Source organism: Oratosquilla oratoria, chromosome 11 (genome assembly GCF_046742065.1).
Source record: "Oratosquilla oratoria isolate Oo_2021 chromosome 11, ASM4674206v1, whole genome shotgun sequence".
NCBI lineage: Eukaryota > Metazoa > Arthropoda > Malacostraca > Stomatopoda > Squillidae > Oratosquilla > Oratosquilla oratoria.
The window spans coordinates 65,582,073-65,598,914 of record NC_134787.1 but is presented as its reverse complement, the minus strand read 5'-3'; the positions used below and the strand labels follow the sequence as shown (position 1 = coordinate 65,598,914).

Here is a 16,842-nt window from a genome sequence, read left to right as displayed (position 1 = left end):
CATATATATACATATATATATATACATATATATATGGGTCTTCGTTTGGGGGCACGCGGAATTTTTCGATGAAACTTTCAGTTAATATAGTTTCGTATGCTGATCACAGAAATAACAGTAATTCTATTGAGAAATTAACAAAAATGCCGAAAAAACGGTTTTAATGGTAAAAATTACCGAGACCTTAGCTGTACATACTTGCTTCATGGTAAAAGTTTAACCGTTAAAATTAGCGGGACACTGGGCCCGTCAGTACCGTCACTCAGTACCATCAAGCCGAGGCGTGCTTACCGCTCTCTGAGTGTTATGGTATAGCTCAGGGGTTCTCAGCCTTGCTTGACTCATACTTGTTATTTTGTTATTTGGGAGTTCTAGGCCCCGCTCCACCAGCATCGGTGCTCATGCACCCCTTTCACCATTTGCCAGAATGTCATTCCCCACTCCTTTCCAAGATTACCTGTTTCAAAAGGTGCATTCTAAATAATATGCTGGTATTATCGCACAGCGTAACAGTTTTCTAATCCTAAGATTAACCTGGGTCAGCACAGGTATAATTCCAGCCCAGGTGACAGGCCAGATAGGCCAGAGCCTATATTTGCTTTCCTCACTCCGTAAACTTTATGTGGTCACAATTCACCCCCAGAAAACCCAAAATTCATCCCTGGGGGTGAAGTTCACCCCTAATGAGAACCACTGGTATAGCTCATCGAGTTATCGGTTAACGGAGCTTTAACGGTAGCAGAATTTTTGCCGGTAAGCTACCGTCAAGGTTGTTATCGATAAAACCCGTAACTTTACCGGTAGCTGCCCACCACTACCGTCACTCAGTACCACCAAGCCGAGACGTGCTTACCGCTCTCTGAGTGTTATGGTGTAGCTTATCGAGTTATCGGTTAACGGAGCCTTAACAGTAGCAGAATTTTTGCCGGTAAGCTACCGTAAGGTTGTTACCGATAAAACCGGTAACTTTACCGATACCTGCCCACCACTACTGGAGGTAGGTGTTGTTTGGATGGATTGCTTGCGTCGGAAGAGGATATTCTTATCTGTTCCATTAATTTATCTATTGAAATAGGGAGAGGGGTGGATTACCATAATATGAAACGTTGGGGGCGGGGGGTAAACCAACTTTGGCTGTCGAGCCTAGCTCGCTTGTTTGCGAAAACGTCGTCATAACTCAAAATATCGAATTTTTCAGGAGAGGCATTTTAAAGTTTCAAAACGCTCTCAATATTATAAAAAGCCCTCAAACACCATAGGTGGAACATTTTTTGGAGCATCAAATACGCCTCTAAAGTTTATAGAAGTTGAAACAATCATAATCTTTACTAAGTCTAAAATATTTGTTGGAACAAGTTGGAGCATGTAAGGACATTTAGCACTCCCTAGCGGTCAATTTTTGAGCTACAGATATGACACTGTTATAAAAAAATCCGTGTTTGCAGATGAATATGTCTGTATAGATAACTCAAAAATTCAGTTTTTTGAGTTATGACGACGTTTTCGCAAACAAGCGAGCTGTGAAGGCACTGTTTCCAAGCGGCGAAGAACGGAGAATCCGAATCTTTTATTTACGACGTGATGAGATTGTTGAAACGACGACTGAGTTTTGGGTGGTGTGGGACATGTGTTTGAAATAGTAGTAGATTTGACTCGGTCAGTCCCCATATAAAGGGGGAAAGTCCCTTTGTTATATACGTCTATGTGTTCTGACTCAGCTAACCTTTTCACAAGAGATAATATTGCTTTAGTTAAACGCGCATCCGGTGCATGCAAAAACAAGTGTTGCTCTGGGTAGTCTATATGTGTAGATTCATTGTTTAGAGTCCAGTTGCATCAGTATCTAGGCGTGCGAGGAGTACAATACGAGTTTTATGCAGTCATACTTTATATTCTGGCCATACCAGTATTCTTCAACTTCTAATTTTTTTTACATATATTTCTTTTAACCGGATTGGCTACCCCACCCATTCAGGCCTTTATATATGTCCACATGTCTTTTTATTCTGAAGTTTTCTTGTAAGTCAAACAAATAACAAACCTTATCTTATAAGTATGTCGTTATTTCCCTGCGACGTGTAACCGAGAGATGGGAATGTGCATCAGATTATATATAAAAAAATATAGTGTACACTGTCACAACAATGCATGATGTCACGCCCCCTTCAGTCTTTGCGAGAGATAAGATATTTGAATAACAAATCAATTTTTCACTGCACCAATCAAGATGCATCAAATTAATCAGTATTTCAATGAAAACCACGACGACAGAAGATTGTAAGATTTAGTTTATATGTGTTCAATGTATGATCACTTGTAAGTTTAAATAAAATATGAAATTATTAGTTTATAAATCAAACAGAATAAATCAGAGAAAGACTGCAAACAAGTGTGTCACAAAGATTCGTCAAACCATGGAATAAAATAAATGAAGCAATCCAAAGAGACACCGAAAGTGAATCGAAAACAAAGTTCAAGTGGTCTCAGGAACGATATCCATGAGCATAGTTCAAATTCTGCATGTCATAATAAGGTAAATAAAACTGGATAAATACTACACCGTCACCACTCCCAGCCTTGATATACAGTAGATATCATTTCAAGATACTGAGCGACTGACGTTGCCGCAATTGTTGGTGCGTTGGCAGTGACCTATTGTTCTTCGCAAAGACTCGTAGTTTGGAAGACTAGCTACAATAAGGACGTTCCTGAGTGTTGAAAAGACCGTGGGAAATTTGGTGAGGATCACTTTTATTTGTTTGAATGTCCGTATTTTTAGAGAAATCTCAATATCATTAAATAAAATGTCTGGAAGAGGTGGATCATAGGCTACCCTATCGCATACAACGTCCAGCAAGCAATAACGTCAAGTTGTAAACAGATGTTAATTATTACCGGTGTGTTGTCATGGTGCTAACCAGCCACTATCACAATGCTTAATAACAGGAGATGAGTAAAATCAAGGTTTGTCATATTGCAGTTGACGTGCAGTGTGAAAAAACGATTTGGAAACTGAAGTGTGTTGTAAGTACCATTCCATTGCCTCGATTTGTTTTGGCAGTTTGGACTGCAAATACTATAATAAAGATCGATCCTAGGCTTAGCAAGGTGTCGATTAATAGATACCTGATCCGTACTGAATCTGCCCATCAAGTGAATAAAAGTTGCCAAGCATAAGTTACAGTATAAAGTTGATAATAACCAGTTACCGTAGAGTACAGAATGTGCAGATGTACGTCATGATCAGCAATACAGTATAATAATTGTTCTTTATTATTTGTTCTCCTTACCCTCCACAAGTAACTAACACTTAATCTCAGGCTAAATTTTTTACATTTGTATTACGCTGTTGCCAGTAGGAAGCATTTCTGTCATTTACAATGTGTAAAATACTTTAAAGTGGATCTTTATATAGAGTTTATGGTAATTCTTTAGGATAGGTCTGCAAATGTTTTGATGTAAAGTTGTTTTTCCTAGTACATACTGTGTGATTCAAGAATAATCTTATTTTTTCTGTTTATTAATAATTTTGTTTATTTATTAAATTTAACTTTATTTTTGTGGAATTCATTGGTTTTGGTGTGGTGCTGCCTTACTATAATATTGGCACCCATTTAGCTTGTCACACCACTATTTTCCTTGTTGCTGTCCTTGTACAAATTCCTTCCTCTACAAAATCACATTATTTTTTTTCTTTCAGATTTCTCTCTGTATTATTCTTTTTCTTCAAAAAATAATTTAGTATATTTTCTGGGTATGGTGGCTTTGAAGTAGTGACACTGAAGCAGTGGTTGGAGGATGGATGACTAAAAGTACAATGTTACTAGAAAGGAATTGTTTACCAACATACCACCCAGGGCAATTCATGTTCTGTTGAGACCAGTACATGATTATTAGAATTGGCCCAATGTTCATTTGCTCTTTCAGAATACTCCAGTTTCCTATAGAACAACTAAACCATGAAATACTGACCTCCTTTTCCTACCCAATAAAGGGAGTCCATGTTTTACGATGATCTCAATTTCTTCTGTTTTGTGGTTATGACGCTAGTAGTGCTTGTCTGTGTACATTCCATTTTACTGATTTTTATTACAATATGAAGAACTAGTTGGTAGAGGAACATATCGTCATGTGATAATAGATTGAGGGTTGATCTCGATTTTAGATTAGTACTTATCATTCACTCTCTTGTTTGTGTTTTTTTTTTTTCAAAACTTTTTGCCCTTCATTATGGCTTTCTAGCATAAGGTGGATTCATCTGGTGGCAATGCATCAAAGAAAAGGAAAAAAATCACTGTGGAAGGTGCTCACTTAGGCTGGTTTTGACCTACACTAAAAATATGCTTATGATGTAGCATAGGAACGGAACTCCATAGTAACCAAAGGATTCCCTATAAAGATCACCATAGAAACTCCCAGTACTTAGTAATGAATGTGAAAGATCTATACAGGCACTATTTTAGAGACTAGAGATATCCCTACAGGCCAATGTTTTGATTGGAGACTAATATCCACTTTAAAAAGAATGCTGATCACTTAACTTTTATGATGGAATCTTTTGTTCATTATTTCAGCTTATTTTTAGCTCACTTGTACACTGTACCTTCAACTTTTAGCTTATTTATTCTGTGCTTCAGTTTACCATTCACAAACCCAAAGAAGAGTTTGGGCTCATCTTTACATTTGATAATGATAACCCTCTCAAAGATCTTTTTCTCTTACCTTCTAATTCTTGTGTATTCATTTCCAGCATTCTTTTGTCTTTATTGTTCTCTTCCTCCACTTTCATAACTTTTGTTTTGCTGTCTCGCATATGTTAAACGAGTCCTTGGCTGCACAGTAACATCCCAACAATGTGGAAGAGTACAAATAATCCAAATGCCACAGGACTTGTTTTCTTATTCTCACCTGATTTTGTGTTATTACCATGAGATTGATTCTGGTATCATCATTAAGAATGTATATTTATTCACGTTGGCATATTTATTCATGTAGTCTATTTATTGATTGATTTATGTATCTTTTCTGTAGGTATATTTCTCCAGGAGAGATGGAAGAAACTAAGGTGGCAACAGTTTGTGACAACAAAAATGATGGATGGGCAGTCATTGTCATCACATGTGCAACACCAAAATTGTGTGAATTCATGAATAAAGGTAAATATTTGTGTTTAGATTTTAACCTAGATTTAAGGAAAAGTTGTTGAATATCATTTTGCTTCTGTCTTTTCATATGACGGAATTGTATAATCAACACAGTTCTTTGTAACACTTGCTTTAATCTGTAAACTGCAACATACATCATATGATGAACAGTGTGTAACTGTGAATTACATTACATGGTGTGAAGGATTCCACTAGTTTCAAGTGACAAACTGTACAAATTCACCACACCACCACACTTGAACTAAGATAAATAACCTCTTGAAACCAGATTTGTTACCTAAAGGGTACTAGTGGAAATTACAAGTATTGGTTGTCTTGGGACACAGGAGAAAGGTGATGGCATCTGCAGCAAAATGCCTCAAGGTGTAATTTCCTCAACTTTTAGAACCCTTGTACTGTACAGGTCCTCACTGCCTGTGCTTGATATAATTTTTATTTTCAGCCTGTGGCTATTTGAAGGCTCACAACCTTCTACCTCCTCATGAATTGTTGCTGGTGATCACTGATCCCCATCATGAAGTTGATGAACATTGTAAGGGAGTTGGAAGTGGAGGGGCTACCATTAATGCCTTGCTCATAGCCATTGAAAATATGTCTGCACAACAGGGTTTCACAACGGTAAGGCTGGACTTTCCAGACTTTGAATTGTAGGTTTACAGGAAATGAAAATGACATGTCCACTTTTAGGAATTTTGAATCTATATACCAAGGGCCTATTCCCCCTCACAAGGGAGGTAGCCAGCCAAAACATGCACCCACTCCAACCCAATCCACTCCCATACATGTAGTATGCGGTACAGTTTTGGTTTCCATCCTGTAGAATGAATATAAATTCACTAGAATCAGTATAGAGGAGAATGACCAAAGTAATACATGGGCTCAGAAATTTAATGTATGAGGAAGGCTGTAGGCACCTTAATTTACACTCTAGAAAATGTAGAGCTCAGGGTGATCTAATAGAGGTGTTCAAGTAGATCGAGGGCTTTAGCAAGGGTGATGCAGAGGTCATTATATTAAGACAACAGGGCAGGACTCACAGTAATGGATTTCAATTGAATAAATTCAGAATTAAGGAGGGAATAGGCAAGAACTGGTTTACCAATAGAGTGGTTAATGAATGGAATAGACTTAGTAGCCATGTAGTGAGTGCTGAAACTATTGGTTGTTTTAAGAGAAGGTTGGATAACTTTATGGATGGGGGTGATAGGTGGTAATGGACATGGAACTGCTTAGTATAGGCCTTATGGTCTCTTACAGTCTTTTTCTTGTGTTCTTATCCACCTACCATTGTTTCCATCTCATCTTAGCTCCTTGTGGATGAAGGGTCATCCCTATCTCCTGCCCATAGCCTGTGTCAATCAGTGCAGTAAGACACAGTACATACACAGCAGGGCTGCTTCATTTACAATGCAACCCTCCCTCCTTGCCCCCTCAAATGGAAAATAGAGAAGATGGAGAGAAATCCCTTCAGGCTACATCAACATGTCCATGCATCACTATTTTCCACTCACACCTATCCCCTGTCTTCTCTCTTCCCTGTTCAAGAGACATTCCTCTCTTGTATAGGATTTATATAGATGGGTATGGGAAAATGAGAGAAGGGAAAGATGAGACATTGATGGTGCCTTTATAATGGGATTGCAACACTTTACTTGGCTGGTTTCAACTTGTCTTTCACAGGAGTTGGTGTTGTAACACAAAACCTTGAGTGAAGTGTTATAATCCCAATGAAGACCTTTCAGAGTCCTGTTTCCCTTCCCTCATCTTGCCATTTCTTGCTCAAAGCCCCTTTCAGCTCATCCATCCATCTCATAAGTTCACTACATCCACCTCTGCTTTCCACACTCGTTTTGCTAATTTTTCTTTGCTCATTCTTTCCATGTGCCCAAACCATCCCTATAATCTTTCATCAGCCCTGTCTGTCAGTTCCCATTCTATCCCTGCTCTTTTCACCTCATTTCTCACACTATAAAACCTTGTAACCCCCACCAAACTTTTCGGACACCTCATATCAAACACATTTAAACTTCTCCATTCTGCCTCTCTTAAATTTTAAATCTTTGTACCTTACACTGTCATAAGCATGATCACTCCTTCATATAATCATCTCTCTGCATCAAATCCATGCCTATTTCTTATGGCACTTTTCAATCCCTGAAGACATTTACTTGCTTCTCTCACTCCACAGTTTACCTCAACTCCTACTTCATTTTCTACAGCATGTGACCCCGAATACTTAAAACTATCCTCTTCCTTCTGCTCCTTTCCTCTAAGACTTATTTCATTTTGCTGTCACCCTCTCCATTTGTACAACTCATCACCTTGCTTTTACCCACATTTACTTTTACATTCCTCCTATTGCATACCTTCCCAGACTCTGTTACCAACTGCCTTAGACCTTTTTCTGACCCTACAACAAGTTTAGTGTTGTCAGCAAACAACAACTGGTTCACCTCCCATTTTCCTCCACTATCTCTAACTATCCCCAATCCCCTGCCCATCACCCTTGCATTCATCTCCTGTATCACCCCATCCATATACACTTTGAAAAGCCAGTGACATGGCACTGTCCAGACCACTCAAACCACTCCTCTAGTTTCACTCTGACCAGAAACCAACATCCTAGCAATGGCTGGCAACAGTCCCAGGGTTTTCCCATAGACCTCTCTTGGAAGAAACTTTGGACTGTTGTCTGTTTTTTATTAGTGTGGAGTTGTTTCTGTATCACCAGCAGAAACTAGTAGGAGAGGAACAGTTGCTAGTTCTCGGTTCTCCATGTGCATAAAGGCAGAAGAAAATAAGTTGAAGTTGATAGAGAAGATCTTGGGCTCAGTTTAGAGACAATGTTAGTCCTTCAAAGTTGCACCTCAAGATCTAGGTGAGGAAGTTGATGGGTTTTGAAAAAGGACAGCAAAGAGATGCTTTTCTTGGTTGTCCATTTTGCAGGACCCACCATTAGCAGGTACCCATCATTGGTCCCTTGAAGGTTGGAATAACTGGCACTTGTAATCAGATGAGGAGACAGTATCAGGTGTCCATAACAGGCCCAAGATTACTCACACTATTGGTACCACCAGCTTTCTTTCATACCTATTTCTTATTTATTTATTTTTACTATTATTATTATTGTCCCCATCTGGGGTATTGGCTGCATGTTATTTTGGGATTAAAAGCTGCTCAGTAACATGTAGCTGATACTTTAGGGTTTATATGGGGTGCCCCTAGTGACCAAAGCCACACATCATTTTGTCTGTGGTAGAGGAAATCTCTATTCATAGACAAATTATACTTTATTATACTGCAACTGTCCCTCTGTTATGCTGTCCCACCGCTCTTGTTACTGTCCTGTACCACTTCTGAATATTCATTTTCTCATTTTGACAAACCCTGTGGTGGGGGAAAAGAATGCTGCCACCAAGTATTTCCACTGGAATCATAAAAGGTGACAAAAACCAAATGGGGATAGGACTAGGCATCCCTCTCCCTGTAGTCCCAAAGGGGACATAAAAAAAAAAAAAGGCAAAGGCATAAGAGGGTCTGGGAGGAGTTTTCCAACCAGAATCCTAAGGTTTGGGTCTTTTAATGTGTGTGGATGTGGTACAGATGAGTAAAAGGGAAGAGATAGGCAGTATGTGAGAAGAAAGATGGATGTGTTGGCATTGAGTGAAACAAAGTTGAAAGGGAGGGGCAAGTTTGAGTTTGGGAGTGTAGTTGGGAGGGTCTCAGGAGTGAAGAGAGGATGAGGGAGAGAAGGGGTGGCTATACTAGTAAGTGAAGAGATAGGTAAGTGTGTAGTGGAGTGGAAGGAGGTTTCTTCAAGGTTAATGTGGATGAAGGTAAAACTGGGAAGTGAGATGTGGGTTTTTGTAAGTGCATATGGACCTGGTAGTGAGAAGACTGTAGAGGAAAGGGAAACTTTTTGGATAGACTTAAATGAGTGCATAGGGAGAAATGTCAATGTAGTGTTATTGAGAGACCTTAATGCTAGGGTAGGAATTGAACCAATAGATGGAGTGGTTGGGAAGTGTGGAGTTCCAGGAAAAAATTGTAGTGAAGAGTTGATGGTGGAGATGTGTCTAGAGAGTTGATAACAAATACAGTGTTTCGGAAGAAAGTAAAGCATAAGTACACATGGGAGAGGGTGGTGGATGGAAGAGTGGTAGATAGGGCATTAATGGACTATATAGTGGTGACCAGGAGTATAGTAGGAATGGTTAAGGATGTACATGTTCTAAGGGGAGAGAGTGGGGGAATATCAGTCTAAGGGGAGAGAGTGGGGGAATATCAGATAATTTTTTGGTGGAAGGTAAGTTGAGAATGGAGGATAGATGGAGAAAGAGGAAAACGACAGAAGGTAGGGAGGTGCTTAAGTAAACTGCTTAAATGAGAAAGAAAAGAAATACAAGAAGAAGCTGAGAGAGAAGTGGGAGGGAGTGAAGGATAGAGTAGAACTAGGAGTGGAGAAGGAATGGGGATGGTTCAAGGAGGGAGTCGTAAGGTGTGCAAAGATGGTGTGTGGAACAAAGACGATGGGAGGAAATAGAAGGAAGGGTAGTAAGTGGTGGGATGATGAAGCAAAGAAGGTAGTAGAAGAGAAGAAACGAGCATTCACAGATTGGTTATAAAATAGGATGAGAGAATCTTATGAGAGTTACAAAGAAAAGAGAAAAGAAGTAAAGCATAAAATAAAGGAGGCAGAGGAGAGCAGATGTGATATGGGGTAAGAGTGTGACAGAAAATTTTGAAAGTAATAAAAAGATGTTTTGGAAAGAAATTAAGAGAGGAAGAGGAGGTGAATCAAGTTGAGAAGAAGAGGTAAAAGGTGCAGATGGAGAGATGATAATGGAAGAGATGGTAATAAGAGGAATATGGGCAGAGTATTTTAGGGAGTTGCTAAATGTAAAGGAGGATAGGGAGGGAAAGGTAGTGGGTAATGCTAAGAAAATGACTGTGATGAGTGAGGAAAATGGAGGAGAAATAAGGAAGGATGAAGTGAAAGCAGTTGTTAAGGTGATGAGAGCAGGTAAGGCACCTGGGTTGGATGGGTGTCATGCAGAATGTCCAAAAAAAAGGAGGTAAGTGATGGTGGACTTTTCTCCATTTCCTTTAACCATCTCCAATCCCCAACCCATCACCCTTGGATTCACCTCTTGCACCACCCCACCCATGTATAAACAGAACAGCCAAGGCAACATAACACATCACTGGTGAAGTCCCACCTTTACCTCAAACCAATCACTCTCCACTCCGATTTCCATATGTCAAATTACTCTTGCATCATGTAGCAAGAAGCTGAAAGACAAACTAAGAAGTTGAACCTATACAAATGTTAAACACATTGTCGAGATGTTCTTATGGAAGTTTAGAATATTGTAACCAAAGTTGTTTCTACTCAAACAAAGTAGCAAAAGCAAGTAACATGATAGCCTAGTATGCCAGCACCTTAAGTCATCCACATGACATCCACAAAATCATAAATATAAAAAAAAAAATTCAACAAAATTTATTACTTTTTTTTTATTTAGTCATAGATGATGATGATGATATGGTTTAACGTCACACACTCCCCCCTATCGGGAGGCTAGGACAGTGCCCCTCACAGAGGCCTTTGTAGCGTGGTATTTAATGAACCATGCCCTTGGTTCAACTTCGCTGGTGGCAGGATTCGAACCGCCCTCACCTTGACTTTCGCTGCAAGTAATGACGCCCTAACCCGCTCAGCCAGCGAGCTGCCAGTCATAGATAAATAATACAATTATTTACATTTACATGTATTTATTTATGACAAAATTTTGCAGTTTTATTGGTGGTGTTCATGGTTTTAGGCGCACACACACATCACATCATCATGTAACTTTTACTTTAAGCAGGAATATGTAAAGGATTGAGGATGCTCCTCTCTAATACCTGGATGTTTTACTTGGTAATTGCTAATTGGTTATTTTATTTTATTTTTCTAGATATCTCCAGACTTGATATATACTGGTCGGATCCTTCTGATAAATCATGGTCGAGAATTTGCTCACTGCCCTGGTGGGACAATAATGCTTCCACTTGACCAGAAATTCCATTTAGGACTGGGTGAGAACACTCCATGTCACCCAACTTTGTTGCAGTATGTTATGCATATGGCCACACAGGTATGGATTTCTTAATATTGTTACCTCTTCTTATTTCATATGAAATGTAGGTTTTACATAATACAAGAATGTAAATTATAGCAACATTGAAAATAGATCAGAGTGATGAGATGGTTAGGGCATATGGAAAGAATGAGTGAGGAAAGACTAGTGAAAAAGATAGGGAGAGCAGAAATGGGTGGAGTGAAGTTGAGAGGAAGATCAAAAATAAGGTAGATGGATGGTGTAAAGGAGGTATTGTATACCAGAGGAACGTCTATTGAGCAGGAAAAAGAATGAAGATAGGAGTGAACAGAGAGAGATTATGAACAGATAAAGATATCGATGTTTGAAGAGAGGTTCTTGTCTGCACTGTATGATGAAGTGGCAGGGGTAAACCAGCTCGGGCTGTTGGGCCCTACTGTGCAAGTTCTTTGACTCATTGCTTTGCCTTTGACCAGAGCTGTGTGGTGGGCAAGAAGGGTGATCCTTCGTTCAATAGGTGAAAAGATGCAAGGGGAGATGAATGGGTTTTGACGAATGTGGGATGGGTGTACACTTTGATTTGGACACCTTCCACATAAAGGGGAGAAGGCCCTTTGGTATGGATGTATGCACACTATTGAAAATAATAGGCATATTGATGATCAATGACTAGTTGGATTTAAGGTTGCTTTATTAGGGAAGAATATCTCAAAAATTGCAATTGTGATACTGGTGTGAGTCCACATGAGCATGATGAAGTTATGATTTATAAGGTGGCTCAAGGTAGGCACATTTGATCAGGGGATGTGTTTTGTAATACAGTAAGTCCTCATTATATGGTACATATGCATTCCTGAAAACCTTACCGCAAATTGAAATTACCATATACCGAACCCATTATAACATGTAATAATAGGATATGGTAGACATACCTTCTCCCTGCTCTTTCCTCTTCAAAATATCTAGCAGATACCGTATATGTGAATTTTTCTTACCCTAAATAGAATCAAGGGTAGTAATTATCAAATACTGTAACTGTGAATTTACTGGATAAAGAATTACCGTATAAGGAGGAGGACTCACTGTAGTAGAAGCAGCAGTCTCCACCACCGCTTCCACTGCAATAATGACAATCAAATGGTTCTTAGGGTAGAGGGGGATCATAACTATTCTTCATTTGGCATTGCATGAGGGGACAGAGGGGGAGGTCGCCAATTAAATGAAGTGGCCTTGCTGTGGATGTGCTGTGTCTTGCTGCATTGCTTCTGACCCAAGGCAGTGTGCAAGATGCAGAGATGACCCATCATCCAGGAGGAGCCAAGAAAAGAGGGAGGGAGGTGTGATGAATAGGAGTGGAGTATGGGGGGATGAAATGGGTGGGAGTGGATTTATGCCTTTGACTACCTTCCTTGTAAGGGGGAAAAACCCTTGATATATGTATATACTACAATTATGTTATATTGATAAATCAACTTTTTAGTATGTTGAACCTGGTATAGATATGAATTTCCTAATTAACCACTTCCATACGGTGACGCCTACGTAGGTGTCATGAGTTGCAAGTGGGTACGCGATGATGCCAACGTCGGCGTCTTGATTATATTTATTGTAGTCGTACCTACGTAACCTCCATTCTCTCTAAACTGGCTTCATCATATTTTCTATGGTTATCAAAATTCACAGGTGAAAGAGAACGAAAGATTGAGCACTGACTTTATTTTTTATAATGCGATTATTATGACGCAACATCGCACGTCGGGCAGCTAATGCTGCCAGACGTGCGATGTGCCCCGGAGTGAAGAGGTTAGACTATTGATACATTTCCCAGTTATCTAGTCAATCCATTGGGAAACCTGTGACCTACAGGAACCTGACCACAGCCACTGATTCAGCCCATAAGTGGAATGATTGTCTGTGTTGTATAAGTGTGGGATTGTTTTTATGTTGCCAGTTTATAGTAGGAGGAGGGGAGCAGTTACTGAAATTCAGCTCCCCATATGGTGGAGGAAGTATAGTCAGAGTTGATAGAGAGAGTTCATGGGCCTTGTCCAGAGCTGGTGTTAATTCCTCTGGGTTGATTACCTCCAGATGAAAGATAAGGATGTTGATGGGTTTTGAAGACAGACAGCAAGGAAATACTTCTCGGTTACATCCTTCTTGGAGTATCACCACTTGTAGGTTCCTGATGTTGGTCTTTGCCCAGTGGAAATAAGAAACAAATGGTTTTGTATAAGAATATTGGTGGTAAGAACATAAGAGTGTAAGAATGAAGGAGACAGAAAGAGACCATAAGGCCTACACTAGGCAGTTCCATGTCCATTACCACCTATCATCCCCATCCATAAATTTATCTAACCTTCTCTTAAAACAACTGATAGTTTTAGTGCTTACTACATGGTTACTAAGTCTATTCCATTTGACCACTTTATTGGTAAACCTGCTCTTGCCTATTTCCTTCTTAACCCCTACAGCGTTAGTGACATATATTGTATGCCATAAATAAAAAAAAATTGACAAAAATAGGCATTACGTCAAGGGCCAAATCTGTGGTAATGACCTAGTAGCCCTATCCATTGACTACAAGACACCCAAATTTTTTTATTTATTGACAAAACTGGCAACCCCAGCAGCAATTTTTTTGGGTAACTTGGGGGTATAAAATCAGCCTTTAGGATGTAATTTAGGCAACTCTGGTGTATGAAATGAATTATGAGGAGGTGAAGTTGTACTTTGACAGTTAGGCAGGTGCTATTTAGTACATATTCAGAAGTATAGAACTGCCAATTTTGCACTGCCAATTTTTGTAATAAATGTGTAATACAAAATGTGGCCAGGCAGTAAAGGTGTGATGGATGCTTACTAAAACATTTACCAAAACAATAAGAAACACCACAATCACCAATCCTCCATGAAATTATAAAAAAAGAAAAAAAATTACCACATAAAGTGATAAATATTTGCAAAATACAGACGCTCCTCTACTTTCGTTTATTCGTTTTACGTTTTTTCGATTTTACGTTTGAACTGACGGTAAAAAAAATTAATTTTTTTTTTTTTAGTGAATTTTTTAGTTTACCGCGCTCTCCGTAGTTCAAACGATACTTGCGCACGACACTGCGTCCATTGTTTACATTGCGCAGACGACAAACTGAACATGCCTTGCCTCCTCCTCCTCCCCCTCCTCCTCCACCATCTCAATTTATGTTGCTTGAATTTAATCTATTTGAAATTAATGTTATTATTTTACAATGTTATGTGTTTAATTAATGATTTAGGGGTGTTTTATAAGATACGGTAATAGAATTTACCGATGTATAGTACAGTAACAACTTACGTTCATTTTCAACTTACGTTCGGCCTTTCGGAACGTAACTAAAACGTAAGTTGAGGAGCGTCTGTAATCCACAAAAACTATTTATAAACACGTCTTCTGTAAGTGTCAGGCTATTATGGGTGACTGTATATTGACCTCAAACATCATAAATGTCAAATTTCTTCACTCTGAAATTTTAACGAAGCTTCCCTGAAAAATACGACCTTGTTCAATCTGCGTGAGGAGCGAAAGAAAGTCTACTGATGTTCTACCAACTTTCACTCGCATATCTTGACAAAATCGACCCAGTTTCTCCACTTCTAGGCCAAGGTGAATCAAAATAAGCAAGATTTGTTGGTTTTACATCATTTGAGTTGATTTAAGCAATTAAAAAAAAAATCGGTTTTGGCTCCAATGCTGTACTGGTTAAATCTAAATTTGTCCAATTGAAATCCATTACTACAGGTCCTGCCCTGTTGTCTTTATAAGATGACTTTGCATCTCCCTTGCTAAAACCCTAGACTTGAACACCTCTATTGGATCACCCTGCATCTTTCCAGAGAGTGTAAATTAAGGTGCCCAAGGATGTCCTTGTAATGTAAATTTGAGCCCATATATCATTATGGTCATTCTCCTCAGTGCTAATTCTAGTGAATTAATAACCACTCCATAGGACGGAGACCAAAACTGAACTATGTAGTCAAAGATGGGTCAAACTAATACAAGATAACTTCGTCACTTTAATTTGTAACTGTCCTAGCAATGAGACCTAAGGCTCTGTTAGTTCTATTCCTGGCATTATTGCACTGTTTCCTGGACTTAAGGTCAGGACTCACTAGCACTCCCAAGTCCCTTTTGCACTCATTTTCTCTAATAAAGGTGTTATCTAAGCTATATCTGCTTTCTGGGTTAAGTAAACCTTGGGAACTCCACTTTGAGATGTTGAATTTGCCATTTCACTGATGATGTGAAAAAAAATTTATGATCTTCCTGCAGTATCCCAGTGTTGACAAATTTGGTGTCCTATTTTAGTGTTGTTTGCAAACTTACTAACATAAAAAATAAACCCATTGTCCAAGTTGTTTATATACATAATGAACAACAAGGGACCCAGAACTAATTCCTTGGGAACTCCACTAGAAACACTTCCCTTTTGGATTTTACACTTTTAATGGTGACCTCTTGTTTTCAGTCACTGATCCATACTCTAATCCATTCACTTTTCCTCCTTTGCCATGGGCTTTGACTTTATGTAGTAGTCTCTGATGGGGCGCATTGTCAAACATTTTGCTAAAGTCATGGTAAATAGTACCAAAATAGTTGCAACTCCTTTGTTTCTTTTTGTTGTCCTGTGAGAGCTTTGGAAAAGTACCTGCATTCAAGTGGGCCTGGTGAGGGCTTTCCTCCACCTCCCCATGTTTTCCTGGTCACTTTTCCACTCTGTTTTCAAACACAGTTTGTTGTCCGTGTTTTGGGCCTTGAATTCAGTTCTACTCTATAACGTGTGCAACAGCTTCCTCTAAGGCTACAATTCTACTATGTAGAGATAATACTTCGACATTGATCACTGTATCACAACCACTCACTATCTCTGTTTGGAGGAGCTATCCCTGCTTGACCTGACCAGATTGATGCCTTCTGCCCATGTCGTTTATATTCAGCATAAACATGTTTTCATAGATGTGTGGATTACTGTATTGTTGAGTAATTAGTATATACTGTATTTGTTTGATAATTTGTGTATATTTGATATTGTTTTTATATACATTTATTTTTATAATTTGTTAACAGATTAGTAGTAAAAGTTCTAGTGGAGTGTGGATAACAACAGTTGATGCTTTTCTTCTCATGGAAGCTGATATGATTGCTATTGATACAAGCAATGTAGATGGTGCACTCATCCTCACTGTGCCTGTAGAAGTAGAGCAAGCAAGATTGCATGGAGTGGTATTAAGTGATGAAGAGAAGAGAGTGACATGCCTGGAGTACAGACTGGGTTCTGACAGACTTGGTGGGTATAACTGGCACTGTTACTTCTTTTGGTGTGTTGTAACTGAATTATTATTTATTATTTCAGAACTTATCTTGTCCTATTCATCCTGGCTCATAATTCTTCACAGCTTTTCCATTTTCACTATATAATTTTGTCTGTTAATGTCCAATTGCTTTCTTCATTTAGTTGTTTTTTTTCTTTAATGATGATTATAACTGTTGCCTGTAATTTTACTAATTGGAAATCTGTGAGGCTGGCAATGGCTGT

At 38.9% G+C, this 16,842-nt stretch overlaps 1 protein-coding gene across 5 annotated transcripts in view; it reads left to right on the top strand.

The window, feature by feature from the left end:
- Positions 1-2,271: 2,271 nt before the first annotated feature.
- The window catches only part of LOC143029901 (L-fucose kinase-like), a 64,107-nt gene continuing 49,536 nt past the window's right edge, over positions 2,272-16,842 (top strand). The window contains exons 1-6 of one of the 5 annotated variants that reach the window (XM_076193089.1): positions 2,560-2,738; positions 2,981-3,024; positions 5,046-5,156; positions 5,608-5,783; positions 11,126-11,305; positions 16,374-16,593. In XM_076193089.1, the coding sequence (XP_076049204.1) occupies positions 5,051-5,156; positions 5,608-5,783; positions 11,126-11,305; positions 16,374-16,593 (682 nt within the window). In that variant the 5' untranslated portion in view covers positions 2,560-2,738; positions 2,981-3,024; positions 5,046-5,050. Of the gene's footprint in view, positions 2,534-2,559; positions 2,739-2,980; positions 3,025-5,031; positions 5,157-5,607; positions 5,784-11,125; positions 11,306-16,373; positions 16,594-16,842 lie in introns of those variants that run through there. The other 4 variants (XM_076193088.1, XM_076193086.1, XM_076193090.1 and 1 more) reach the window with 4 other exon arrangements.